At 37.2% G+C, this 24,986-nt stretch overlaps 1 protein-coding gene across 3 annotated transcripts in view; it reads left to right on the top strand.

The window, feature by feature from the left end:
• Window positions 1–24,376, top strand: part of cdc14ab (cell division cycle 14Ab) — a 69,393-nt gene extending 45,017 nt beyond the window's left edge. Inside the window, exons 10-16 of one of the 3 annotated variants that reach the window (XM_066647436.1) lie at window positions 310–448; window positions 2,609–2,777; window positions 3,598–3,701; window positions 5,352–5,399; window positions 10,542–10,673; window positions 12,503–12,908; window positions 21,765–24,376. In XM_066647436.1, coding sequence (XP_066503533.1) covers window positions 310–448; window positions 2,609–2,777; window positions 3,598–3,701; window positions 5,352–5,399; window positions 10,542–10,673; window positions 12,503–12,908; window positions 21,765–21,794 — 1,028 coding nt within the window. In that variant the 3' untranslated portion in view covers window positions 21,795–24,376. Of the gene's footprint in view, window positions 1–309; window positions 449–2,608; window positions 2,778–3,597; window positions 3,702–5,351; window positions 5,400–10,538; window positions 10,674–12,502; window positions 12,909–21,764 lie in introns of all 3 variants that reach the window. The other 2 variants (XM_066647435.1, XM_066647437.1) reach the window with 2 other exon arrangements.
• Window positions 24,377–24,986: the final 610 nt, after the last annotated feature.

The following is a 24,986-nucleotide window of genomic DNA, read 5'->3' as shown; positions in this document are numbered from 1 at the left end:
TAGAAAGTCTGTATGTTACAATGAAAGATCAGTGTTATGAATGTGAATAATCGGTACTGTTTGTTTATTGCTTTTTTCTGCTTTGTTTTATTATAGTTTAATGCCATTTAAACCATAACATAAAAAGTTTAATTGAATTGGATTACATTTCAACAAGTGGTACCAAACTATTCTAGCTGAAACTTTACCCTCAGTACCTCTAAACTTTTAATTGCTCAACATAAAGCTTAAATTTGGGCCTTTGTCTGTTTGACTATTTTTCTGAGCATACGTTTTAACGTTTTTTGCTGTGTCTGGTATAATTTGCAGCGGGCTTGGGCAGGACAGGCACTTTGATTGGCTGCTACCTTATGAAACACTATCGCTTTACTGCAGCTGAAGCCATTGCATGGATCCGGATCAGCCGACCAGGTTCCATCATTGGTCCCCAGCAACATTTTCTTGAAGAGTGAGTAGAATTAGGGTTCTTCTCTTTTGAGGAGGGGATTTATGAGATTTGCTCGACTAAATCATTTAGCCCTTTAATCAAAATTGGTGAATGTGGTGTTTAGAGTCTTGCCTAAATGGGATGAGTTATGGTTACCTGAGTGTGAAATCAAACCTCCGTTGAAGGGAGTGTTGGTACCCGCTGTGCTACACCAATAACGTTCCTAATGTTATTGTTGTTATTGCTTAATACTATGATGTGCCTAGTTAGTAAGTAATGATCTTCAGACATGTCAACACCTACACAATCAAAAGGAATCTCAAATCATAATCATAATCCAATCATAATTTCTTCACCTTTATTGTTCTGAAAAATTGTTGTGTGAAACAGAACCAGGGAGCCTCTAAGGCCCAGTTCATACCTGGCATTAACATGCGCCTGGGATAATCCGATCACAAGCGATGGCCAAAATGCATAGCCACTCACACCTGGCATTTAACCCATTGTTGTTTTAGGTTTTAACATAAGTAACAAAAGGCATCTCTGACTCTCTCACTCACATGCACTGCACAGCTATACCACTTACAGCTTAAAACTTAATTGTTTATTAGAAAAACCCACAGTGATGCAAATGACGTAGGTTGTGCTTATTGCTGTCGGAGATGCATCAAGACGCTTTGGTATTCACACTACAGAAATATGTAGTTTGTAGGTGTTCATATACATCTCTGACCACCTCCGAATGTGGTTTGAGTGATCAGACCACAATACTGGATGAAACATTTACTGGAAAAGTAGAAATTTGTGCCTCATTGTATAATCCTAAATATGACCAACATCACAATATAAAAAGTAAAAACTGGATGCATTCTTATTTTAAATTAAATGTCTTTAATTGTGTTATGCTGGGAAAGTAATAGCTAGCACATAATTCCTCTGGTATATGTGATCTGCTACTAAAGCAACTTCATCAGACAGATCTGCATTCAAGGAGAAATCCCAGTTATGTTGTGTGAACAAACATGGTGTTGTTTAAATTGGCACTGAATGTCAAGGAAGTATTAAGGAAGGCTAGTTGTGCTCTTTTGGCTGAGGCATCAATTATGATTGAGATAAGTGTTATGATGTGCCTATTGAGCGACACAAGATTAGTATTGAGATGCTATGTTGCTGATGTTTTATTTCCTCTTTGGTATTCATTAACTCCTTGGTCTGTGGGAGAAAGCTCTCTTTGACACCCCTCTTCTGGCATTTGAAGGCATTTTAATTCTAAGAAAATACAGAAAACCTCCCTTCTGCATTTTTCTTTTGGCTGTAATATTTCTGTTGAAAAACGTAAAGTGTTTTGTGGTTCTTCTTACTGGAAAATGTCTTGTGTAAGTGTTTGACAGTACACTCCTCTGCAGAGGAGAGGATGAAGCTCTCTCTGATATTGGACAGGGCTCGGATATTGTGGGTGAGAAGGGTAGGCTGAGAATTTGGAGGCATTCTGTGTTAACACTTCTCCATATATTCTCCGGATACATGGGACTGATAGATATTTGGGCCCTGATCCAGTCTGACTCATCACTGTGTGCGTGCGTGTTCTGACCATAACACCCAGGCCATGGTCCAGTTCTGTCAGTGCTGAGTTAAAGCAGGCTACAGTGGGACCATTTGCTTAAGTGCTCTGGGGCAATGGCTGATGTTGAAACAAAGGCTTGCAGATCGTGGATTGTTCCATAGACCCAGAATGTATTGATGATAGTGTGAATACACTTTTAGACAAGAGGTGAATGTTATTTAATAGCATACTTTTCTCCTGAGGGCATTTTGTAGCGTGAATGGAGAGGGAAGTGTACAAAAACTTCAGGAGCCTGTTTAAATAAAAAGTACATGCTACAATCAATCAATCAATATTTTCTTTCTTTGTTAGTTTGTTCAGTCTTTTGTTGTCTTTTTCTTATTTGTTCCTATGTTCTGTTTCTTTTATACTGCGCATTCACTGTCTTTTTTATGTATAATCCATGAATTTTTAAAACTGTCATTTTGTCTGCCATGCCATTTCTTTTTATTTTTTAGTCTCCATTTTTTAGTCTCCAGTCTTACTTTATCCCTTCTTTCAGGTTTATATTAGTTTTAAGTCTTTCTTTCATTTACTGTTTATTTGTAATTTTTCCTTATTCATGTGTTTTATTTCAGGAAGCAGGCGAGTCTCTGGGCTCAAGGTGAAGTGTTTCACTCTCAGCAACAGAAGGTGCGTGGGTATGAAGCGCGCAGTGTGGGTGTTCCTCATCTCATCTCCAGCCTGGACGATCTGACCATAAACAACAGCGTCCTCAAAACTAGCAGCCTGGACAGAGTGGAAGAGGTTTTTATTTGTTTAAGTTCTCTCTACAGAAGACCCAATGCCCACCATTTCATCTGCAAAACTTATCTTCGTTCTGCATTCTTTCACTACAGTCTATATACATATGACTGAGTACCCAATACACACATGCTTTCATGATCCTGATTGTAGACTACATATTCACTAATAGGCTAAGTTTTTATTTAGATAAACAGTGATTCTGGACCTGTATTAATGCAGCAGTCCATTTTCTCCAGTGAGTTTTCTGCATGTGAAGAAAATCATACTCTATTTGCCATGTTGCAGTCTGCAAATATCAGATATCTGAACTTAACCTATTTTAAACAAGGCTGCCTCATGTAAGGAACTCTTTCTACAGAATAAAAAAACTGCTTGGTTAAGGGACTAAAAGGCTATTTGATTCTTCCCATGTCATAATTCCCATTGTAAAATTACTAAATAATCAGTTTTATAAATGCTACATTTTTGGTAGCAGAAATGACTGATTGATTCTTTAGTTAATGATTAATTATTATTTTTTCAATAAGATCTTTAGTCTTGTTTTTCTGACCTTATTTACAGTAACTTTTTATTTGATCTATTTTATTTCATTTAATAATTCTAATCGGATCTAATATTACTGCTTTTTTTATTATTTGAATGGGTCATATCTATATGATCTAATGATATCAGCATTAATAAATCACTTTGCTCATTCAAAATGTACCCTATTATATCTTTAGTGCACAGCTCCAGCATGTTGTGAGGTTGAAATATTTTGCAATGTAACAGATGGTGTGAAAGGATTATACAGTGTAGGTGTGGAATTTTTTTTTTCCAGAATAATGACTATGGGGACAATGGTCTCAGCATGACTCAAGGAGACAAACTGCGTGCCTTAAAAGGCCGGAGACAACCCAGGTCTGCAACCACAGGAGCCCTGAGGTAAGACCTTGCTGAAAACCGATGAGATAAAGAGCCTCCTACAGGCAGAAAGTCAAGAGATTTACTGTGTGAGGAGGGAGTGATGGCAGTAGGAAAGTACATGGTGTGAACTAGGCTCAATTTGGAGGAAAACCGATACCACGCTGCACTGTGCTCTTTTCTAATACCAGCACTATCTCTGCAAAACTGTAAAAACTACTGCTTTAGTGGTTCTAAAACCATTCTGCAGGGGCCTCTAAATGATCCACACTCTCCTTTTCATGCAGTTTCAAGCAAATTAATATCACCTATGACATTCAAATTGACCTGTGCAACAAATCAAAATATTTTAAAGTTTATTTGTTTGTTACATTCAGCAAAAATATGTACAAATGTAAGTATTCTGTAGAAGACTTGTAGTTATTTTCACTCCACAAAATCAGAATGCAAGTTATGTAGTTATGAATTTTGGCTTTAAGGAAGTGACCTTTGGGGCTAAAGTCATTTAATTTATAAGTATGTTGTCCCTGTAGGGCTAGCATCACAAACCTCTGCTGATATTAATGCACTACACATTAATACTTATACATGTGACCAATTCTGTGTATTTTGAACTAGGGTGAGTTAGGTTTTGACCATACATTTTTTTAAAGGCAAATTTTGAAAGTGAATTTTCAGCTGCTTCTTCAGAAATGCATGTGTATTTGAAGCTTGTAAAATCCTGTTGACCTTTTGTGAAATATTATTTTTAGAATTTACAAATTCAGAAGTTGGAAGAGATTTTTGCCTAAAAAATCACTGCTCTTTCACTCCTAGATTTGAGGAAATTAAATTTTACTGAAGGGTACTGTTCACTGTTCATCGAAATATCAACGTTAATTCTTCCTGTAACAAGCATCAGTACCACTTTTACAAATGTTTATGTAGGTTAATGTGAGCTGCTATAACAGGCTTAAGAAAGTATTTTCGTACCTGGAACTGCTTTTCAAATTTCAAAATCTTTATATTAACTTTTTAGTTTTAAGTTTAGTAAATGTATATGTTTGAATAAATGTTGTGATTGCACTGATCTGACATGAATGTGCAGAATGGGAAATGTGCAGATTTTTTTGTGTCTGACTTCTTGGATATAGCAGAAAAATCCATAAGTCACAGGACTTTCAAGCATGTGTATGAAAGCTTCAAGAGTTAATGCTTTTGACACACTTCTCTTTTTGTCCTCCATTCATTTACAAGTTGGTCAACTTCCATTAGCATTTGGTAAGGCTGGGCAGTGGTTTGCATTATCAGGCTCTTCTAAAAAAGATGTGAGGTAAAATAATTACATAGGAACAAAGTGCTCTGGTGCTGTTATTTGCAGCCTTGGCTGTGGTTGGCATAGAAACACAGTGTCACTTGTCCCCTAGAGATGTTGCCTTTGTTCCTTTAGGACAGGTGGACTCTTAAAGATTATTTTAATGCTCTTTGATTTTCTTTCTGTAATCAGTGTAATTGGTTTATCTTAGTGAAAAAAAAAAACAACTTGATTCATGCTACGCTGCTTATGTAAAAGCACAGAAGCAAACATCTAGCTGCATCTGTATTAATGTGTAATTGGTCTGGGAGAGAGTTTTCACATTGTGTCTCTTTGGGTTTAATCTAATAGCGTCTCAATGTTCTTTTACTCTCCAGACTTGAAGACATGAAAATATACACCAGATCTCCATCACAGCCTTTCAGGTGTTTTTCCCTCATCAATCATATGACCTTTTCTTCTCCTTCCTCTTCTATTACTTTATTTCTATTGCCTTTTTTAAGCTTGTGTTAAGGGTAGATCCCTTATAACTCATTCATTCAATTTACAAAATGACGAATTGGCAACTCTCTTTAGTTATAGGTTTATGTTTAAAAAAGCAGGATATTTGTTGCCACAGTCTGATACCTGTGTTCTACTTGTGGTGTTTTTATGTATTAGTATTTGTGTTAAAAGCAGGACAGGTATTATTTGGGTTTTAGATCACTCTCAGTACTGCACTGACACTGACATAGTGGTGTGTTAGTTTATGTTGTGCTGGTAGGAGTGGATCATACACAGCCATGCATTGCTGTGGCTGATCCACTCATACCAGCGCAACAAACACAGTAGTACACCACCACCCTGTCAGTATCACTGCAGCGCTGAGAAAGGTCCATTATCGAATAATACCTGAAAAGTGGTAGTTCAGTTGGGGTCCTCCACATTGAAGTACAGGATGAAAGTGGGGGGCTAACAAAGTATGCAGAGCAATATAAGAACTATGAAATGATTCTATACTGTCACTGATGCTGAGAGAATGAACAGTGAGTGCAGAAATTTGATGGTCTTATTGTTAAAGCTTATTGGTGTATATACACCAAAAGAAAATTGTAAAATTAAATGATTTCTACTAAACAACAGCAGGTCTGTATTACTTGGGAAAAACTAATTGATCTATAATGAGCTTTTCAGTCCCTGTGATTTAAGGCATGCCTAGATTTTAAATACTGTATTATCTACCAACAAAGAACAAAGAAGACCAAGAAAATTTTGTTGATTTTAAGAATTACAATTAATTATTTATTCAGTGTAACAGGTTCGAGTCAAGCACATGACTTTTTAGGAGGCTGAGCACAGCTATATGGAGTTTTATAAACACACTAACACCACAAAATGTCCCCCTACCACTTCCCTTTACAAATTTTCAGGCAAAGACACACACTCATTTCAAATTCAGCAGTCCTCCCCTCTCTGTGAGATATAAAATGTGTGAAAATGTTCCCGAGCTTAGAGCCATCCTGCTGAGTTTGTGAACAGTGTATTAACGTAACTAACCCAGAGTAACACAAACAGCCCCAGAAACACACACAAACAGAGAGTGTTTCTGATTTATTTCCTATTATTTATTTGTATGAATCTTTGTAAATGACCCTGTCCAGCTCCACTGGGCGATAACACAGTGTGTGAGGCTCTTTCTTGAATTACTGAACACCGACATGCCTACGGGCGAAGCCACAGTTTGTGCTGAAGAACCTACTGTTCTTTGGGTCCAGCTGGGAACTAATTTTTTCTGGTTTGAGAACCTGTATTTTTCGGTGGAAACGCACCGAATGGTTCCAAACTTAGTTCACTGGAACCATTAACTTTCCTTGCTGGTGGAGAAGCGCTAAGTGAAATATGGATGAACTAACAACAGACGGTGTAGTAGTGCCACCTTGTGAAATATGGCTAAACTAACAGCAGAACCTGATAACGTTCCTACTCGCACGTGCACTTTCAGTATTAGGAGTCAGTCAGTCAATAAGTGAAAATGCATCTTCTAGGCTGACCCGGTAATTGGATATGGCTAGAAGCAAGATTCAATTTAGCATTAAAAATGAGTTGTGAATTATTTCATGGACTGCCTGAAATATAACTACATTTAGACTAGTCAGATATTTAGAAAGCTGCGCTGTATTGCAAATAGATATTGTGACAAATAAGGCAATTTTTTTGGTGGATGGCATTGCTAATAAAAAAGAAATTCTGAATAAATAATTTCTTTTTTTTTTTTTTTTTGCCAAACTATTGCTTTAAAAACTACCGACAACATTGTCCTGTATTTGTTCCTGTATTTTCTGACCTGTAATGGTTGCCTCAGGTCCGTATTTTCCACAGTGAAAAAGCAAACATCATCTTAAAAGTACTTGTCAACATCCTCTTTCCCCTTTCAGACACACATTATGCAGAACATGATCCATGGTGTGCACCTTGAACTCAAGATGCGCAACAAAAATCTCAAAGGAGCCGCTCCAAAGGGGAGAAAAATATAGACAATGCTAGGTGACGCTTGTTCAGAGCTTTTTAGCACTTTGGGTCCTCATGCAAATTCAGCATCCTATTTTGAATTAGTGTTTGTCCCTTAATTAATTTCCAACAAAGAGTAGAGATAGAGGAGCGCGCTCTGCCCACCCACTCCTTTTCATGCTCAAAGACACAGGGAGTCGAAGTTAGAGGAAGATAATGTGGAGGGAAAGGAGTAGAGAAAAAAAGGATTGGCAAGTGAAAGGCCCTATGACATGGGCAAATACCAAATTGTGTTTCTGCCCCTATAGATTTTTTAATAATATGAAAATTCCCTTTACTGGTAAAATCCCTGCAGCATCCAATAGCTGCTCATGCTAAATGTATAGCCTAAACTCAAACACATCAATCAATTTAAGCTGATTGAAACAAGCGTCGAAACAAGAGGCGAAAGCAGTTTCTGTTTGCCCTATATTATTCCATGATAACACTTTTTACAAAAGTCTTTATTATTTGTATGTTGCTATAAACTTTGTTATAAAAATTTAAGAATAGCTTTTAGTTTGAAAAAGATCCAGCAATATAAACATGACTCTTGAAACGCTGCTTCAGTTAAAATAGTGCTGTTTTTTGACATATGTTTGGCATATATTTTACATTAAGCAGGTGTACTGAATCTGTGCTGTATCTTCATAAAAGCTGCTAGATTGCCAAGTCAAAGATAGACCCAAAGTTTATTTTGACACTTCACATGTGCAGTACTGCGTCATGTGTGTGGCTGGTGTGAAAAGCCACACCGATTAATAAAGAAGCATTTGCCGTGTCTAGTGTGAAATTAGCTTTACGTTATATTTATACCTCTCTCATTGACAGGATCTCCACTGAAGTAGATCAACTTGTGGAAAATTAATATAGTCCAACTTGACCCTGCACTCCTTAGCAGTGTTGCCAATTTTCTTTGAACTCTTAGGGTATTACTGGCTCCGTGTACAAATAGACTCCTGAAATGTACTTTGACACCTTTGTAACCTTTATACAATAAAAATAAAGACCCCAATTTCCATTGTTCTTGAATCTTTTTGATGTAGCTGATAAGTATCTTATTTTCTTTACACTGTTTTTAGGCTGGTAATTTGGCATTGCCCTGTTGATATAGGAATAAAACTCCCTGACTCATTGTTTTTGATATCTAACGTCCTGTGATGTGTTTGGGCTCAAGCTGTGTTGTAAAAATCTTAAATAATCATATGGTATTTGAAGATAATACAGAAGAGGATATTGAGTATTTTTAATTTTGGGAACATTTATTAATGTTCATACTTTAAAATTTCATTTTTAGAAATTCTATTCTATCTGCTTAATTTTTCTGCTTGAGATTTCATCACCATATTTCTAAAATGACAAATCATGAGTGTACATTTTGTTAGGACCTGACTCTCAGATTTTTTTTTTTTTTTTTTGTTACTGTTTGAATTACCACAGAAACTCATTTGTAACTTGAGCTGTTTAGTTTTGTAGCACTTTTGGTAATACAATTAGCCATCTCCCGAGTTTGGAGGCATTTCTTTCTTAAGTGATCAGAAATAGCAAATTAATCAATATCAGTATCATCAAACTGTTTTCTCTTTTCATTTCTATCGTCACTAAACTTTGATTACATTTTTTAAAATTGACAACCATCAGTGTGAGTTTATGTAATCTGATGAGATCTGAACAAATTGTTTCACATTTAACATAAATAAAAAACAGTGTCTCAGAAACTTAAGACTTAAATATTAAAGGGGTTGAGGATGCCTGTGGTACCACTACATTTGGCTGCACATAGTCATGATCATGAAGGTTAACTATGGGTTCCAGAAACCCAATATGCTGGTCATCTCCTGGTGTGTTAATTGATGGAGGAGTAAGGTTTAAAACATCAGTAAGTGACCTTTTTTTCTCTATATACTGTCTCTGGTACTGTTTCTAACTTTCCCTCATCTTTTGTTGTATCGTTGTTGCACGTGCATCTTTCCTGCCTTTTGGCCTTGCAGCAGGATCTGCGTTCACTCGTGCTCTGGGGTGAGCCACTTTTTCCTTGTAAGTGGCATCTACTGAGGAACAAGATGTGCACTTTATTTATAATCAATGTATTTATATTATTTATTCATAATATAAACATACTGTTTATATGCATTATAATAAAATATTAAAAACTTATTATGGTTGTTTAAATTTAAATAAAGAAACATTCAAAATAAGAGACATTTAAAAAATGGCTTATAATACAATTTAAGTGAAACCCTATTACAACTACTGTTCATGCTAAACAGTTATTCACTATTTAAATTAGAAACTCACCATTAGAAATTTCTATTTAAAATCAAAATTTGCAGGCAGTTCTATGGACAACTATGTACACACTGTCCTTTATGTGAATATTCAAACACAGTTTTTAAATTATATATATTTTTAAGTGATCTGAAATAGCGAAATAAGTCAGTATTGTGTGTGTCTAGCAAGAGTGAGGTCTAGCAAGGAAATGTGTGTTGTTGTTGTTGTTTATCTTCACCTTTATGGAATCATCTCTCTTTATTCTCTTTATTATTCTTAACACTTCACATTCTTTCTTCAGTTTTACCGCTCCCTATTAATTCTCAGCCTGCGAAGTTGTATATATTTTTTTAATCTTAAACCAGGCAAGTAATTAAAAATGGTGACAGTTTAGCAAACAGTGAATGCCACTTCAGGGAAAGGGAAGTATAAAAAAGGGATAGCAAAATTTCATAAAATGACAAACACCAAAAATCAACAGTCCTGCCAGTTATTGGATAAATAAGTTAAACAGTTAAAATGTCCTTTATGTGAGTCTTGAAATTGGAAATTGAAAGTTTTGCAAAAGTGTTTGTAAGTATGGTTGACTCTGTCTTAGAAGAGACTTGTAAATGAATGTAAGCGCCTTGTAAAGTAGTAGCACCTTAATTGAATGTTTATGTTGTTTTTTATTTTGTTTAAGTTGTCACAATTTAAAAGTCTTTGTTTTCTACTGACACATTACACTGACAAATGCAAACATTGTAATGGATGTGTGTTTCCCACAGAAGACTGAGTGCAGCCTCCAGTCCCCAGGGTCCCATTTCACCCCTCAAATCCTCCAAGGTGTCATCGTCTTCTTCCGTCTCTGCCTCTGCCAAGAGAATCGGCAGAGCTTCTGCTTCCTCCTCCAGCCACAAAAGGTGAGCCCCCATCCAGTGGCAGCATTATACTTTCAAACCTCCGTCATCTTTCCATCCCTCTTCACTTCATCTGTCTTTTTTGTTCCCATTCTTCCTTCTTCTGAATGATTTCCTTCTTTCATAGTTTAATCAAAATTCCTTCTAACTGCTTAATTATTTTTTGTCTTTTTCTGTCTTTTTCTTGTCTTGTACTTTCCCTTCAGCCCCCTTGTGGTCTTTCTCCCTCTCTGTGACTACCCCATACTCTAATGGGAAGCTTTGGAACCGAAACAATAGTGACAGTTTACTTAATGCAGTGGGTGATTCACTCCCTGCTGCCAGTGTAATAGAAAAACAGCCAAAGCCAGTACCACTCACCCGTTATCCTTTCACCCTTACTCATGCTTCCTCCCTTTCTCTCCCTCTCTAACTCCCTCTCTCTCTCAAAACAAACTGGCACCTCTTGAGAACTGGAGTGTTTTTGTTCTATTTTAGTAAGGTTCATGACTCCTGTTCCTACTGCCAAACTGATGGTGTGGCAAGCAATTTTTCTGAATTAGTTGACAGATATGTGTCTAAATCCAGCAAAACAGCTGTTCTTTTTTTAAAGCATACATCTGTGATCTTTTTTTTTTCTTGGCTTAAAACTGAAAGCAGATTTAAATTGAGTAGGTTTTCTTCTTTACTGTAGATATTACAAGGAATAAGTAATCTGCTGGCCATGTTTTTGGTTTCTATATGCCTATTTTATAGGTTATCTGGGCCTGTTGTGTGTTTTCATGCAGATTCTCACACACTTGATTATGGGTTTGTTGGGTAAAGTAACTTAGAGTTAAATGGAAAGTGTAACAGAACTATGATTAACAACAGTCAGTGAATGAACTTCCTATTTAAGCTGCACATTGCAGGGTATTGTCCATGGGTGTGTTCAGACTTGTCAGATTGGTTAGGTTAAAACGAACTCTGGTGCAATTACTCTGTTAGTGCAGCTCATTAGAGTAAGTGTGTATTATTACATCCCAAGATGTAATAATAGTCATGCCACAACGGAACAGAGTGCGATTAAAAACACACAATGCACAGAGGACAGACCTGCTAACATTTCAATTTCTTGACTGTTCTGGACAATAAGTATGAACACACCCTATAAGACTACCGAAACCTGAGTAAAGTTTTCACTCTTCACTGAACAGAGCATTAAGCAAACAAATAGGACAGGCTCATTACAAAAAAAAAAAAAAAATAATAAAAAAAAATGAGAGCCAAGAATTGTAACAGTTAATTTATTTTTGGCGCTCCCTCCAGGGTGTATTCCCGCCTTGTGCCCAGGTAGGCTCTGGACCCACCGCGACCCTGAACTGGATAAGCGGTTACAGATAATGAATGAATGAATTTATTTTTGGTTAGTTCATGCATTTAAGCCAAAACAAGCCTGTTTTCCAATAAACTAAGGTAATACAAAAAATTGGAACAGAAAAGGAATAAAAGCTTCAAAAATTTGTTGCCTTTATCAACAAAGATGCTACATAACAAAAAACAAGCTGTCTGATATCACTATAAAAATATGCATAAACAAAAATCTTTCTGAGAAATTCCCTTTCTGTAGAGTTCAAAAAATATATATATAAATACGTCATAAAAATTTCACACTAACCATTGTGGCAAATTAAAACAAAATAATCATGTTAATTCAATCCTACTCCTTTGAACTGGAAATTACTTTCCCCAGCAAACTATGGAATGTACCCACAGAGCTGCATGAAAAAGAACTGTTGGTTATGCTGCAGTGATGAGTCAACCCCTACTCCCTACCCCACTGTATTTGTACCCCACCTTGCCCCCCCCCCCAGCTCCTCTCTTAACTCTAGATTAACCACATCTCTGGGAAACCTGTACGAGAAAGACGGAGAGCATCACAGCCCTGGGAAGCAGTCTTCATCCACCTTCACTTCCTCCTTCTTACCCTCCTCTTCCACCTCCCCCATCCCCCGCGTTGCCTTTAGTGGTTTTACTGCCCTGGCCACTCAGAACTACCACTTCGAGGTCAACAACAATCAGTATACCTCCAACTCCAATGGCCTGAACACTAATAGTGTCACAGGCAAAAGTCCATCCTTCACCAACCAGAACCACAAGCCCAGCAGCCCAGGGGCCTCCTCCACCATGGCTAGGTTTGGCACTGAGGAATCATCTCCAAATCAAGACAATACAACCCTAAACCGGCCTTCGGCTCGCTACCTCAGCCGCTCCATTCCAGTAAGTGAGCCCCTCCCCTACACACCCAACAGCAGCATCTACCTTCACTTCTACCTTCTCTTTAACTCACATCATCCTTCTTTTTATACACTGTGCTTATTCTAATCTTTTTGATGCCTCTTGTTGTGCACGTTGGTTTCCAAACGTTGAGTTTCCAGTCTTTAATTAAAGCAATGTTTCAGCCAAGAATGAAATTCACATTTATTTTGTCTCTCAAATGTTGTAAAACACCTAAGACAAAAAGAAAGCAGGCAGAATCACATACACAATTCAAGCTGTACAATTATTAGAATTACATTTTTTAAAATATGTACAATAATGTAGCAATTTTTATGCTTTTTTTCCTATTTATTTCATATTTTTAGGCATAGGTTTTGCCTAGTTACTGTATATTTTCTTGTATGAGTCATTTTAGCTAGCTGTATATATTATTCCATGGCTAGGTCATTTTGTTAATTATGAATTAAAATAAAAATTAAAAAAAAAAGAAAAGAAAAATTGTTTCTTGAAACAAATATAATTGTGTTACACTGGAAGAAGGCACAGATAAAACTGCTTAATTCCAGGAAAAAATTTATATTCTTATAACAATCTCAAAATGAACAGTGAAAATGTTTAGAATTGTGAAAGCTGTTTTCACTTGCCATTAATAATATTTTTTCTACTTCAAACAATGAGCTAACAATGGCTGATCTATTGCTTTAAGTCTAGGGGCTCCAAATTAGTGGCAGCCCTGAGGTGTTAAAGCAGCCTCTCTCCCTGTTTTACTAATTCCATAAGGTATTAAGGTAAGGCATTAAATGCCATTTTATAATTTGCTGGTTATATCAATATTGGAATTTAAGCCATAACTATGCTTTTATTCACTCTCACTTTTATTCTCACAACTTGTCTATCTCATTTTAAGTAACGTGAACCTGTTTAAACAGTGACGTCTGTACAGGAGATGTGTAACCTCTTTCTAATTTTTCTGTTACCAGGGTGTCTGCCTCTGTGTATTTCTCATGCCTTCTAATTAAGTGCCTATTATGGTATTCAAATATAGCCCTAATTGCCGTTATCAAGCAGGTTTTAATTGACTGTGGTGCTGAGACTAATTTCCTGACTTCCTCAGTGGGTTCTGATATATATTACCTTTTAACTTCTCCTACTCCTATTTTTAGTACATCCTATGCTCACTCTACAAACAACCATTAAATTTCATCTAATCCGTCTCTCTGGCAGTGTGATACAAACTTAAACACTGGGTCCTTTTTCTGCTATTAATGTTTCTCAGACACTAACAGGACTAATAGCTGCTTCTATGCTGCTGTTAGATGCGCTAGGAGTGTTGTAGGCTGCAACAGCCACTTATTTAAATGACATGACTGCAGTCCTTTCCGAATTCCCCTATAGTTAGTAAACAAGGGCAAAGAGAAAGCCTAGTTTTGCCTGACTGCCATTAGCCTTATAGCCATTGTCACAAATGTATTTCTGGCATTTCAAAAACACGAAATCCCAAAATACATACCCTTGTAATTGAAAGGTCTGGAAAATATTTGGTGCTTCATATCAATGTCTTTGTTTGCATGTGCTTTGTTTATTACTTGATTGTGTTGTACAGAAAATATGAGCAGGACTAATTAATGCAGAAATGAAAAGAGTAGCACAAAGTTTTGTTCATAATATATAACACAGGCATCAGTGTCTACATTATTAATTAATGGTAATTAATCTACCATTAAAGAACAAAGAAGGCCAAGAACATTTTGTTGATTTTAAGAATTACAAATACTTATTTATTCAATGGTGGTAGTGGGTTGGCTAATGTGGCACCGTGAGGTTACTCAGTCTAGTGAAGCTCTCAATGAAATGTTTTCGTGGCTATTCGGGAAGCTATGATCCATCTTATACTTCTGGCAATAACTGGACTGTGTGCGGTGGTCGATTTCCTGAAAACCTGCTCTAGCTTTTGCATAACCCCTGAAATGCTTGCATACTCAGCTTCAGAATTGTGGTGCATAAATTCTAAGGGTTGCTTGCCTCCATGGACATATGTGTACTGTGTTGCTTTGGGAATCGCAAGACAACCCCCATGCATTGGGGTACCGCCCTCTGAATATGGTTATCGCAGTGGCATTATTTGTCGCCCTCTAAATGCAGAGGTGCCAACCATAGAAACCTCAATCACTAGGAAAATTAATCTTCAACCAATGTCTCATCCGGCCACACCACACACTCAGTGTCCAACAGTAGACCATTTAAAATAGCATTAGTTAACGCTAGGTATGTAGTGAATGAATAATTTTTATTGAATTACTTTTTACTTCCCATGATTTGGACTTTCTCTGTGTGTCAGAGACATGGCTTAACGCCGGTGATGAATGCCTCCTTGTTAAACTGACCCCAATTGATTGTCACGTCTTGAATACATATGGGATGACTGGCTGTGGAGGTGGTCTAGCAACCATCTTCAAAAACTGTTTTAAATGCTGTCAACTGACTGTAAAGGGCTAATCCAGTTTTGAGGTGCAGCTTTTTAAAGTGGAACTTTCATGCCCTGTGTTCTGTGCTCCTGTGTACAGACTCCCTAAGTTTAATAAGGACTTCAAGAATTTTATTTTTAGACATTTTAGTCATTACCTTGCCTAACACTGACAAGGCTTTGATACTTGGAGAGTTTAATAATCTTGTTTGTTGCCCTACTAAGCCTTTACTTAGTGAATTTTTACAACGTACTGACTGATTTGTTTTAATTAAGTCTGTTATGGGCTCCATGCATGAACATGGACTTCATCTAGATGTTGTACTATAATTAGGATTTTCTGTGTGTAACATTGAGGTTACAGATGTAGTTTTGTCAGTCCATAAGCCCATTGTGTTTAATGTAAATCTCCTTTACTCTTTTTTTTAAGCCTGGCTCATCTACAAATGTCTCTCCTATTTTAACTCTGCAGACAATTATCCACTTTTGACCAAAGGTCTTAAACAATTTTAGACCAAATCTCAAAATTACCTTTTTTAAATCAAGGGTTTTGGGAAAATTTCTCCTCTCTATACATTTTACATTACTGAGGGTACACAACATTTTGGATGAATTCCTACCAGGATTTAGAGCTTATCATAATACTGAGTCTGCCCTTCTCAAGGTATTAAATGATCTACTTTTAGCAGTTGACTCTGGAAATTGTGCTGTTTTAATTCTCTTGGATTTTAGTGCGGCTTTTCACACCATTGATCATTCCATCTTGTTGGATTGTTTACATTCTAGGGTTGGCATCCAGGGTACAGCTCTAAAGTGTTTTGCCTCTTATCTCAATAACAGAATATTCTGTGTTAAGATGGGAATTTTTTCTTCTTCTGTTGCAAATATCACATGCGAGTTCCTCAGAGATCTATCTTAGGTCCCATCCTTTTTCCTTTGTACCTGATTCCTTTTGGGTCCATCTTCCAAAAGTATAACATTCCACTCAAGCCAGGCCACCTCACTGTCTGAAAGACATAAATTGTTGAATGTCAGAGAATTTTTTAATGCTATTTTTTAATGACATTTTTATTTTTGGAAATGTAATGGCTGCTAACATTATAGCCAGGTCTTTGGGATCTTTATCTGCAGAGTCATAGCTCTATCAGCATTTGCCAATTACGAGTAATAATGGACAGTAAACAGTAGAAATGGGAAATGCAAAAATGAGAGCAGAACTAGAGTTTACATTTTTGCTGACCTGACCTGACATGACTTTGTCCATACACAAAATGTTAATGGTCATTGCAAAAACCTTCAGTCTGCTTTCAGAGCTGCAGTATATGCTGGAAATGTAGCATGACAAAAGGTAACAAAAGTCTTCCGGACATAGGAGAAAGTCCAGGACTGAATTTCCTCTTTAGCTTTTTCTCCTTCTGTTTCCCTCATAATAAAGCCCCCTTGCAATTGTGCCAGCAGGAAGCACTTGGGTTATTCCCCTTCATTTTCCTGACTGCATTCCACCTCCTTTGGAAACTGATTTAGAGCCAATTCTCACCCACACCATTAATCCTAAGGTATGTGACAGTGGAATGTAGAGTCTTTGGATGGGGTTGAGGTGTTTCAAAAGGCATTTTGTAGAGGTACTTTTGAAATGTTTGATATGATGACTTTTTTTTACTTACATTTAACAGTGTGTGCCCAACAATAAGTTCTATTCATTGTTAGGCAACCTTGAACACATTTTTCACCCTTGTTCAATAAGTATTGTGAAAGTCTTCCAGACCCATTACAGTGAACAGCAGTATAACAATGGTAGTGCAAGCATCTCAACATTCATGACCATTTTTTAGTATTTGATAAACCTAGAACTGAGTAATTAATAAAAATGACGAAGGTCCATTAATAGAGAATTTTCTCAAGCCAAGATCTGGAAGGTTATGTATAACCTGCATTTTATGATCAGTGCCATATCCTGCATATTGAATTAGCTTTTGCGAGTTATTGTAGTTATTGCGACATTTTATGTATTATACAATCAAATGTCAAATCAAATTAAACTTTCAATTACATTTCAACAGGATTTATAAATAATTATAAATAACAAATTCTCTAAATAAAAAGGCCTTTTCTCATTTCAGGTAAAATTTACAAATAAAACAGTGATTTTGAAAAAGAAAATTGCCTATGTAAATAAAATACCCAATGACTTGTCTTGTAGTTGCAGTTGACTTTACTGCTTTTACATAACCAGCAATCTGATTGGCTCTTATTGCTGGAGGGCAGGACTTTATACATTAAAAAGCTGATTGGCTCTTTATGCTGAAGGATTGAATTTTATCCATAAACAACCATTATCTATATTCAGCGTTCTGAGAACATTTCAGCCAGTAATCATCCATCCATCCATCCATTATCTGTAACCGCTTATCCAGTTCAGGGTCACGGTGGGTCTAGAGCCTACCTGGAATCATTGGGCGCAAGGCGGGAATACACCTTGGAGGGGGCGCTAAAAATAAATTAATTTATTCATTCATTCATTCATTATCTGTAACTGCTTATCCAATCCAGGGTCGCGGTGGGTCTAGAGCAGGGGTGGGCAATCTTATCCGCAAATGGGCCGGTGTGGCTGCTGGATTTAAGTCCATTCAGGCTCAAGCACACCTGATTTCACTCCTTTAATTAGTTGGCTTGAGTAAAACAAATGATCATGTGACCTCCTAGTTGGTTGGAACAAAAACCAGCAGCCACACCGGCCCTCTGCGGATAAGATTGCCCACCCCTGGTCTAGAGCCTACCTGGAATCATTGGGCGCAAGGCGGGAATACACCCTGGAGGGAGTGCCAAAAATAAATTAACTGTTACAATTCTTGGCTCTCGTTTTTTTTTTTTTTATTATTATTATTTATTTTTTTTTTTTTGTAATGAGCCAGTCCTATTTGTTTGCTTAATGCTCTGTTCAGTGAAGAGTGAAAACTTTACTCAGGTTTCGGTAGTCTTATAGGGTGTGTTCATACTTATTGTCCAGAACAGTCAAGAAATTGAGCTGTTAGCAGGTCTGTCCTCTGTGCATTGTGTGTTTTTAATCGCACTCTGTTCCGTTGTGGCATGACTATTATTACATCTTGGGACATCACCCTAGAGAGGGCGCCAGTCCTTCACAGGGCAACACACTCAGACATTAACGCATACAGACACTTTTGAGTCGCCAATCCACCTACCAACGTGTGTTTTCGGACTGTGGGAGTCAACTGGAGCACCCGGAGGAAACCCACGCAGACACAGGGAGAACACACCAACTCCTCACACAGAGTCACCCGGAGCAGGACTCGAACCCATAACCTCCAGGTCCCTGGAGCTGTGTGACTGCGACACTAACTGCTGGGCCACCGTGCCGCCAGCCAGTAATAATTCCCTTCTTATTAAAAGAGTGACTTAAAAGATGTTTTATCACATCCCCTATTTTTACTGGCCCCAGGACAGCGGTGTCTGGAGCCCTTCCCTGTGTGTGTCACTCATTCGTGTCACATCGCTCATCATTATCCACAAATCTGATTGGCAAGGTAGCGTTATGTGTGATTTGCAGCATTCGATTAACCTGTGAGTTTCCTGGAGCGCTAAACCTGAACTGTAATGACTAGAAAAGTCACACCACTTCAAACAAACACTGTTCTGAATTAAACAGCTCTTAAGTTATCAGTTACAGGTCCAGGTCAGGATAGGGCAGTGTCTGGGTCAGGTCCTGGACCTTGGTTCCCCTATTTGTGACCCAGACCTAGACTCTCAAACCACATTTTCTTGATATTGGTATCTAAAGTGCATTGCTTTTAAAATGTAAATAATTTATTAGAAACACATCTTTATTGTTGGATATAAGTAGATATAAACTGGATGTATATTATGTGCAGTTTCATATACTATCATAGAATAATAATAATAATAATAAAAAATCAACACTGTGCTTTCAGGCTGGGGTTTAAAATTTCTTTTCTTTCCTCCAGGAAGAGTTTGACTTTTTACACAGGCTTTGTAAAATGACACATCAAACATCTTTAATAAACTCTATTACTTTTAAGATACACAGAATACCCCACTGTGCAGACCAGGAACTGGCAACTAGTGCAGCTTGTTTTGGCCATAATGAAGACATTCCTAGACTACATACAGCTAGTTTTAGGACAGCAGGTTGCAGAGAGAGGAGGCGTTTGGATGTTTTGTGAAATCACTGTAGTGGCACAGGAGCTCAAAGGATAAAAACCACCCACACACTTCAGGGAAGAACACAACATGTAGCCGGTGACATAACGTCTTACTTTGAATTGCAGTCTTCATCCAGTGTCCTGTCTTCGTCAAGTACACAGAGAGAGAACGTAGCACTCATTTGGACCATTAAAGGCAGAGTATAGGCAGTCTACTAATTTACCCTCCTCATATGGAGAAAATATATTTTGTTTTCATAGTTGCAGAATGGAACTAATGATAATGTAGGTAACAAAGTAACGTAAGCAAAGCGTGAACCTACATCATCTGCAACTTGGCTTAACTAATCTCATTTAGATGGTAAATATTAGTTTCTGACACACTGGAATTCTGGTGTATATAAAAATGGATACAAAGATGTTACATAGCTAAAATTTTCATCATTTATCATGAAGCCTAAACTTTATCAGTTCATTTTATGTACATTTTTCTAGAGAGTGATAGTGGAGACTAAGACGCATATTATTGCAGGGTAAATTCAATTAGCCCTCAGTTCTACAATTACAGACTGTAGTAAATAGTAGACTGTTTCTCTGCATACTTTTTTATCCCCATTTCACCCTTCTCTTTAATGGCCAGGACCACCAAAATACAGATATGATAGGTAGGGGTGGTGTGGTGTGCTGGTACACGTGAATCAGATACAGCAGGGCTGCTGAGTTATAAAAGCCCTCTCTGGACTGAGAATAGTCCACTAACCAAAGATATCCAGCAAACGGCATACTGTGTGCCATTTCCTGTGTCTACTGATAAAGGACTAGAGGATGACCAACACAAACTGTGCAGCAAACGATGAGATACTGTCTCTGACTTTACATCTACAAGATGGACTATCAAGGAAGGTTGTGGACAGTGTACAGGTCGGGGACAGAGTAGACCGTGTTTGAAACGCTCGAACAGCACTGTTCTGTCTGATCTACTCATACAACACACATTAACACATCATCACTATCACCATTGTCACTGTACCGCTGTGAATGACCCACCACCTAGGCCTGTCACAATAAATTCACATATTGACAAATTATTTTTTTATTTTTTGTTTTATTTATTTAGGATATTTAAACATTGTTACATTCCAATTTCATTGTCTGAATGTTTGTAACAACACATTTTGTTAAAAGTTCTTTGCTTTTAAAAATGTAATTGCACTGTGCTATTATATTGTCATTATGTCAGTGACATAAAATATTTTGCTTTGTTTATCGCAATTATTTCAGTGACATTACCTCAACCAAAATAAAATGACTGCCCTACCCCCACCCAAATCATACCTGCTCTGAGGTGGTCCTGTGAGGATCCTGATCTTTGAAGGGTTAAAATGGGATAAAATATGTAGAAAAACAGGTGGACAACTGTTTGTAATTCCAGAACTACACAGTGCTCTTGTATGATCAGCGGAGCTAATAAAATGTAAAATGAATGTAGATACAAGGTACGTGTTCCTAATTCAGTGATCCTTCACTGTATATGTCTGATATATTGCTGCTCAGCCTAAAGTTGTAGCCGGTGTTTAGTTTTCCAAAGGCAATTTGCCTTTTACTGTTCTTGTTGTAATATGCATCTTCAGCCTTTTCCAAGCTCTCCATCGGCAACACCCCAACCTATAAAACAAACAAATAAACAATAAGACCAACCAAAAACACTAGTAATCTAGTTCCTCCTGAAGATCTCTCCATTATTCCTGCAGGATGTGTGCTGCTGTTTTTTCTATGAAGCAATAAGCAACAATTGGCACTCAATTATGCATGGCGTACAGCTGTATTAAGCAACTTCTATATTAAGAAGTGTTGTTACTAGTCTGTTCAACCAAGTATAGTTTGCACAGTTATAATGCAAATTTAATTCTGCTCTGTTGACTTCCTTTCTGTTTCTCTCTCCCTCTTTTTATATATATATATATATATATATATATATATATATATATATATATATATATATATATATATATATATATATATATATATATATATATATATATATATTTCTCCCCAGGCAAGCCATAATAACATGCCTCAGAGCTTGGCTTTTTAGCCTAACATTTAGCTGCATCCTGATGTGTAATTTTCAGTGGGTTTTTTTTCCACTTAATAACTGTGCTCTCTCTCTCTCTCTCTCTCTCTCTCTCTCTCTCCTCCTGGTTCATTTTACAGTCCCTTCAGTCGGAGTACGGTCAGTACTAAAGCAGCAACCCTGCACTGATCCCATTCTATCCAACCCGGCCCACTGCAGTCTTTCACCCACAGCTGACCCCAAGACCTGCCACAAGAACACAAAGGGAAGCGATTAAAGCTGGAGGTGCTTCTTCACTGCTGTTTGGAATCTTGCTGCGTTTCTGTAGGCGTCTTTAGCTTGAGTCAACCTTTGGAGCAGCCCGGGGTTATTACTGACTTTTTCCACATTGTTCACTTCTGCTGCAGCTGGAACGAGTCTGGCCGTTTGCTGTGGACAAAACTGCTTCCTTCCTCTCAAATGTTATCCTTCACTCTCAACAGCTTTGGCTCCTCTGTTTTGAGATACACATGGTCTGTATACAGTCTGTGAATATATGAAAATATAGTTGTACTAAAGAAAGATTATTTTTAGAAGACAAGAATGGATTTTTTAATAATATATTTGTCAATACTATTTTATCTATGATCCATATCTTAAGCTTGATGATCAACTTTTCCGTTGAAAGGTGTATAGTGTACATGTTGTACTTTTGGTTTAGGTAAATTTATTCCAAAGTAAGAAATAATATTTTGTTACCGTCTCTAGCGTGTACTTCTTTAACATATCAGTTGAATATGAGGGCTATACTGAGAGTATTAGCTGTGCTAATTTCTAGCAGAATAATATCTATTGCATAATTTTGACAGTACAAGATTTAGAGCTGTGCCAGCTCTATTCAGAGTTCTGGTTATGTGCAGACTTCGTAGACTTTCACAGTAGCAGGGAGAGAAAAACTAATGGCATATGTAGAAGCCTGCTGAGACTGTTCCTATCTGTGTGGGAAAACGCACAGCACGACTCCGCAACTTTCTGCGTGGGAGAAGGGCTTCAAACGCTTGCAGTTACACTGGTATAAAATAATTGGATGGACTAATTTTCCCTGTGTGTTCCAGTCTACAGTGTTTATGAACATTAGTGTAATTTAACTCTGTTGTCTCACATGTTTAATTCCTGCGAATTGTGCTGATATTATACACCAGAGTAATGCACTGCAAATAGTGGCAAATCTTGGCAAGTGGAAAAATCAAATATTTCATGCAAATGTATTTTTTTTTTTTGGGACAGTTATTAACAAGTTAATTAGATATATGTTTAGACATTTTAAGTAATTGAAGTTATCTGTCAGTTTCCCTAAATGTCCAGAAATAGCTAATAACATTGTAATGTTTTTACAAAAGTGTAATATAGGAAATGTTAGACGAAACCGTAACAGCGATTTCCTGAAGTGGAAATTATTTATTGAATTTTTTTTTCTTAGCAGGTATGCTGTAGGTTATGGACAGATCCTGTGTTAATGGAAGTTTAGGGATTTGTTCTAAGAGTGTCCCTCTTTTTTGTACTTTGTTTAGTAGAATATGCTTTGAAATATATACTTTTATTTTTCTCCTCTGTTATTCAAAGATGCAGGAACTGGGTAATAGCCCATTCTGTCAGGGGCTGAAGTTCAGCAGTGAGTGTGAATGTGTTGTTGCCATTGAGGATCTGCTTCAGCTTGGAATTTAACAGTTAATAAGTACTTTTTAAGGCATTAAGGCTTTGCTGTCCCTGTTACTGCAACGGGGAACTGTCCTTAATGTAAAATGGTTGAATGAATGTATTGATTTGCTAAAAAATATCCGTGGTTTATATATCAAACAAATATTCATTCATTCCTAAAGTTGATTTGGTTTAGGACATTATAACTTGCCAAGATCTCAGATTTGCAGAATGAATTAAATCTTCTGTAGTTTTCAATTCCCAAACAGATTATTTGTGGTGAAGTGTTACTTTAAGAACACACTCTCTCTCTCTCTCTCTCTCTCTCTCTCTCTCTCTCTCAACCCCATTGAAGAGTAAGCACATGTCCTTTAAAGCCAGTGATGATGTTCACTGATTGTTTTTTTTTAAATGCACAGGTCAAATGTAGCTATTGAACACTTAAAAATTGTTTATGGATGGCTTTATGATTGTTTGACATTAATTCATTCCAAAATAGTCATGTCATTGGATCTTGTTTTATATGTGTTTACAGAACTATTCAATGTTAATTTGTACATTTTTGTCCCCCATTGTAACTTTTTTTTTAAATAATTCTTTTCCTCTTGATGCTCTCTAAGAGCCTATGTTAACTAAGAAATTAATATCTTGGACCTATTACTTTTCTAAGCCCAAATGAGGTTTGATCGACTGTTTGTGACTTTCCATTGTCATTCGGCTCAGTCTGGGTCTTAAATGGCCTTATGTGTGTAATATGATCAGGAAAGATATTTTATTGTGGACTTTATGCAAGGGTTTTTTTTTTTATTATTATTATTGTGTAATATCTGTCTGTAAGAAATTACTGTCATCACCTCTCGGGTCCTGTAGCACTCTGTAGATTCCACACAATGGAATTGGCTTTTCTACATTTCTACATTTTCATGAGAATTTTGTTGATGGAAGTATTCTACCTCTCTGAATAGTGTGATGTAGATCAGTATTTTTGCTTTTCATGAGAATGCACCATGAATGGGCAAAGAAACTGTACAGGTTTTTAAAAGAAGGAACAAAATAAAAGACTAATTTTTGACATTCTGTGCAATAATGGTGTGTTGTTTTTTTTTCCTTTGTCTGGCAAGGAAATATATCTCAAAAATCTGTAGACCTTGTTTTAATTTTTTGTCATCTTCGTTAACTCTTCGTAATCAAGCTTATCAAATGTGAGTTTGAGACCGTGGTACTCAGCTGGAGAATGGTGGAATACACTCTCTCCAAGTTGGAAGTGAGCTCCTGCCTCAAAAAATGCTAAGCTCTCGGTTTACCAATCAGTCTACTTCCCAACCCTCACTTATGAGCTTTGGGTAATGACTGAAAGAATGAGATTGCAAGTTCAAGCTGAAATGTTTGTCGTCTGCAGGGTTTCTGGACTCAACCTTAGATATAGGTTGAGGAGTTCAAACGTATGGTAGAGACTGAGTGGAGCCGCTGCTCCTGCAAGTCGAGAAGACCCAGGCAAGGTAGTTCAGCTACCTCTCTCTCCCCCACCCCACCACTGTGTGTGGATTTGGTGGCATTCAGCCCCCAAGAAGATTAGTGTGACACTTTCTGTATCAAGTTCCAACACTCCAGCAAACCCTGACCCACTGTTCCAGTGTCCACTGTGTTGGGTTAGATTAATGCAACAAACTGTTCCAGCAGTAAAC

This window comes from Hoplias malabaricus, chromosome 16 (genome assembly GCF_029633855.1).
Source record: "Hoplias malabaricus isolate fHopMal1 chromosome 16, fHopMal1.hap1, whole genome shotgun sequence".
Lineage (NCBI taxonomy): Eukaryota > Metazoa > Chordata > Actinopteri > Characiformes > Erythrinidae > Hoplias > Hoplias malabaricus.
The sequence above is the reverse complement of the archived record's forward strand: the minus strand, read 5'-3'. Positions and strand labels throughout refer to the sequence as shown.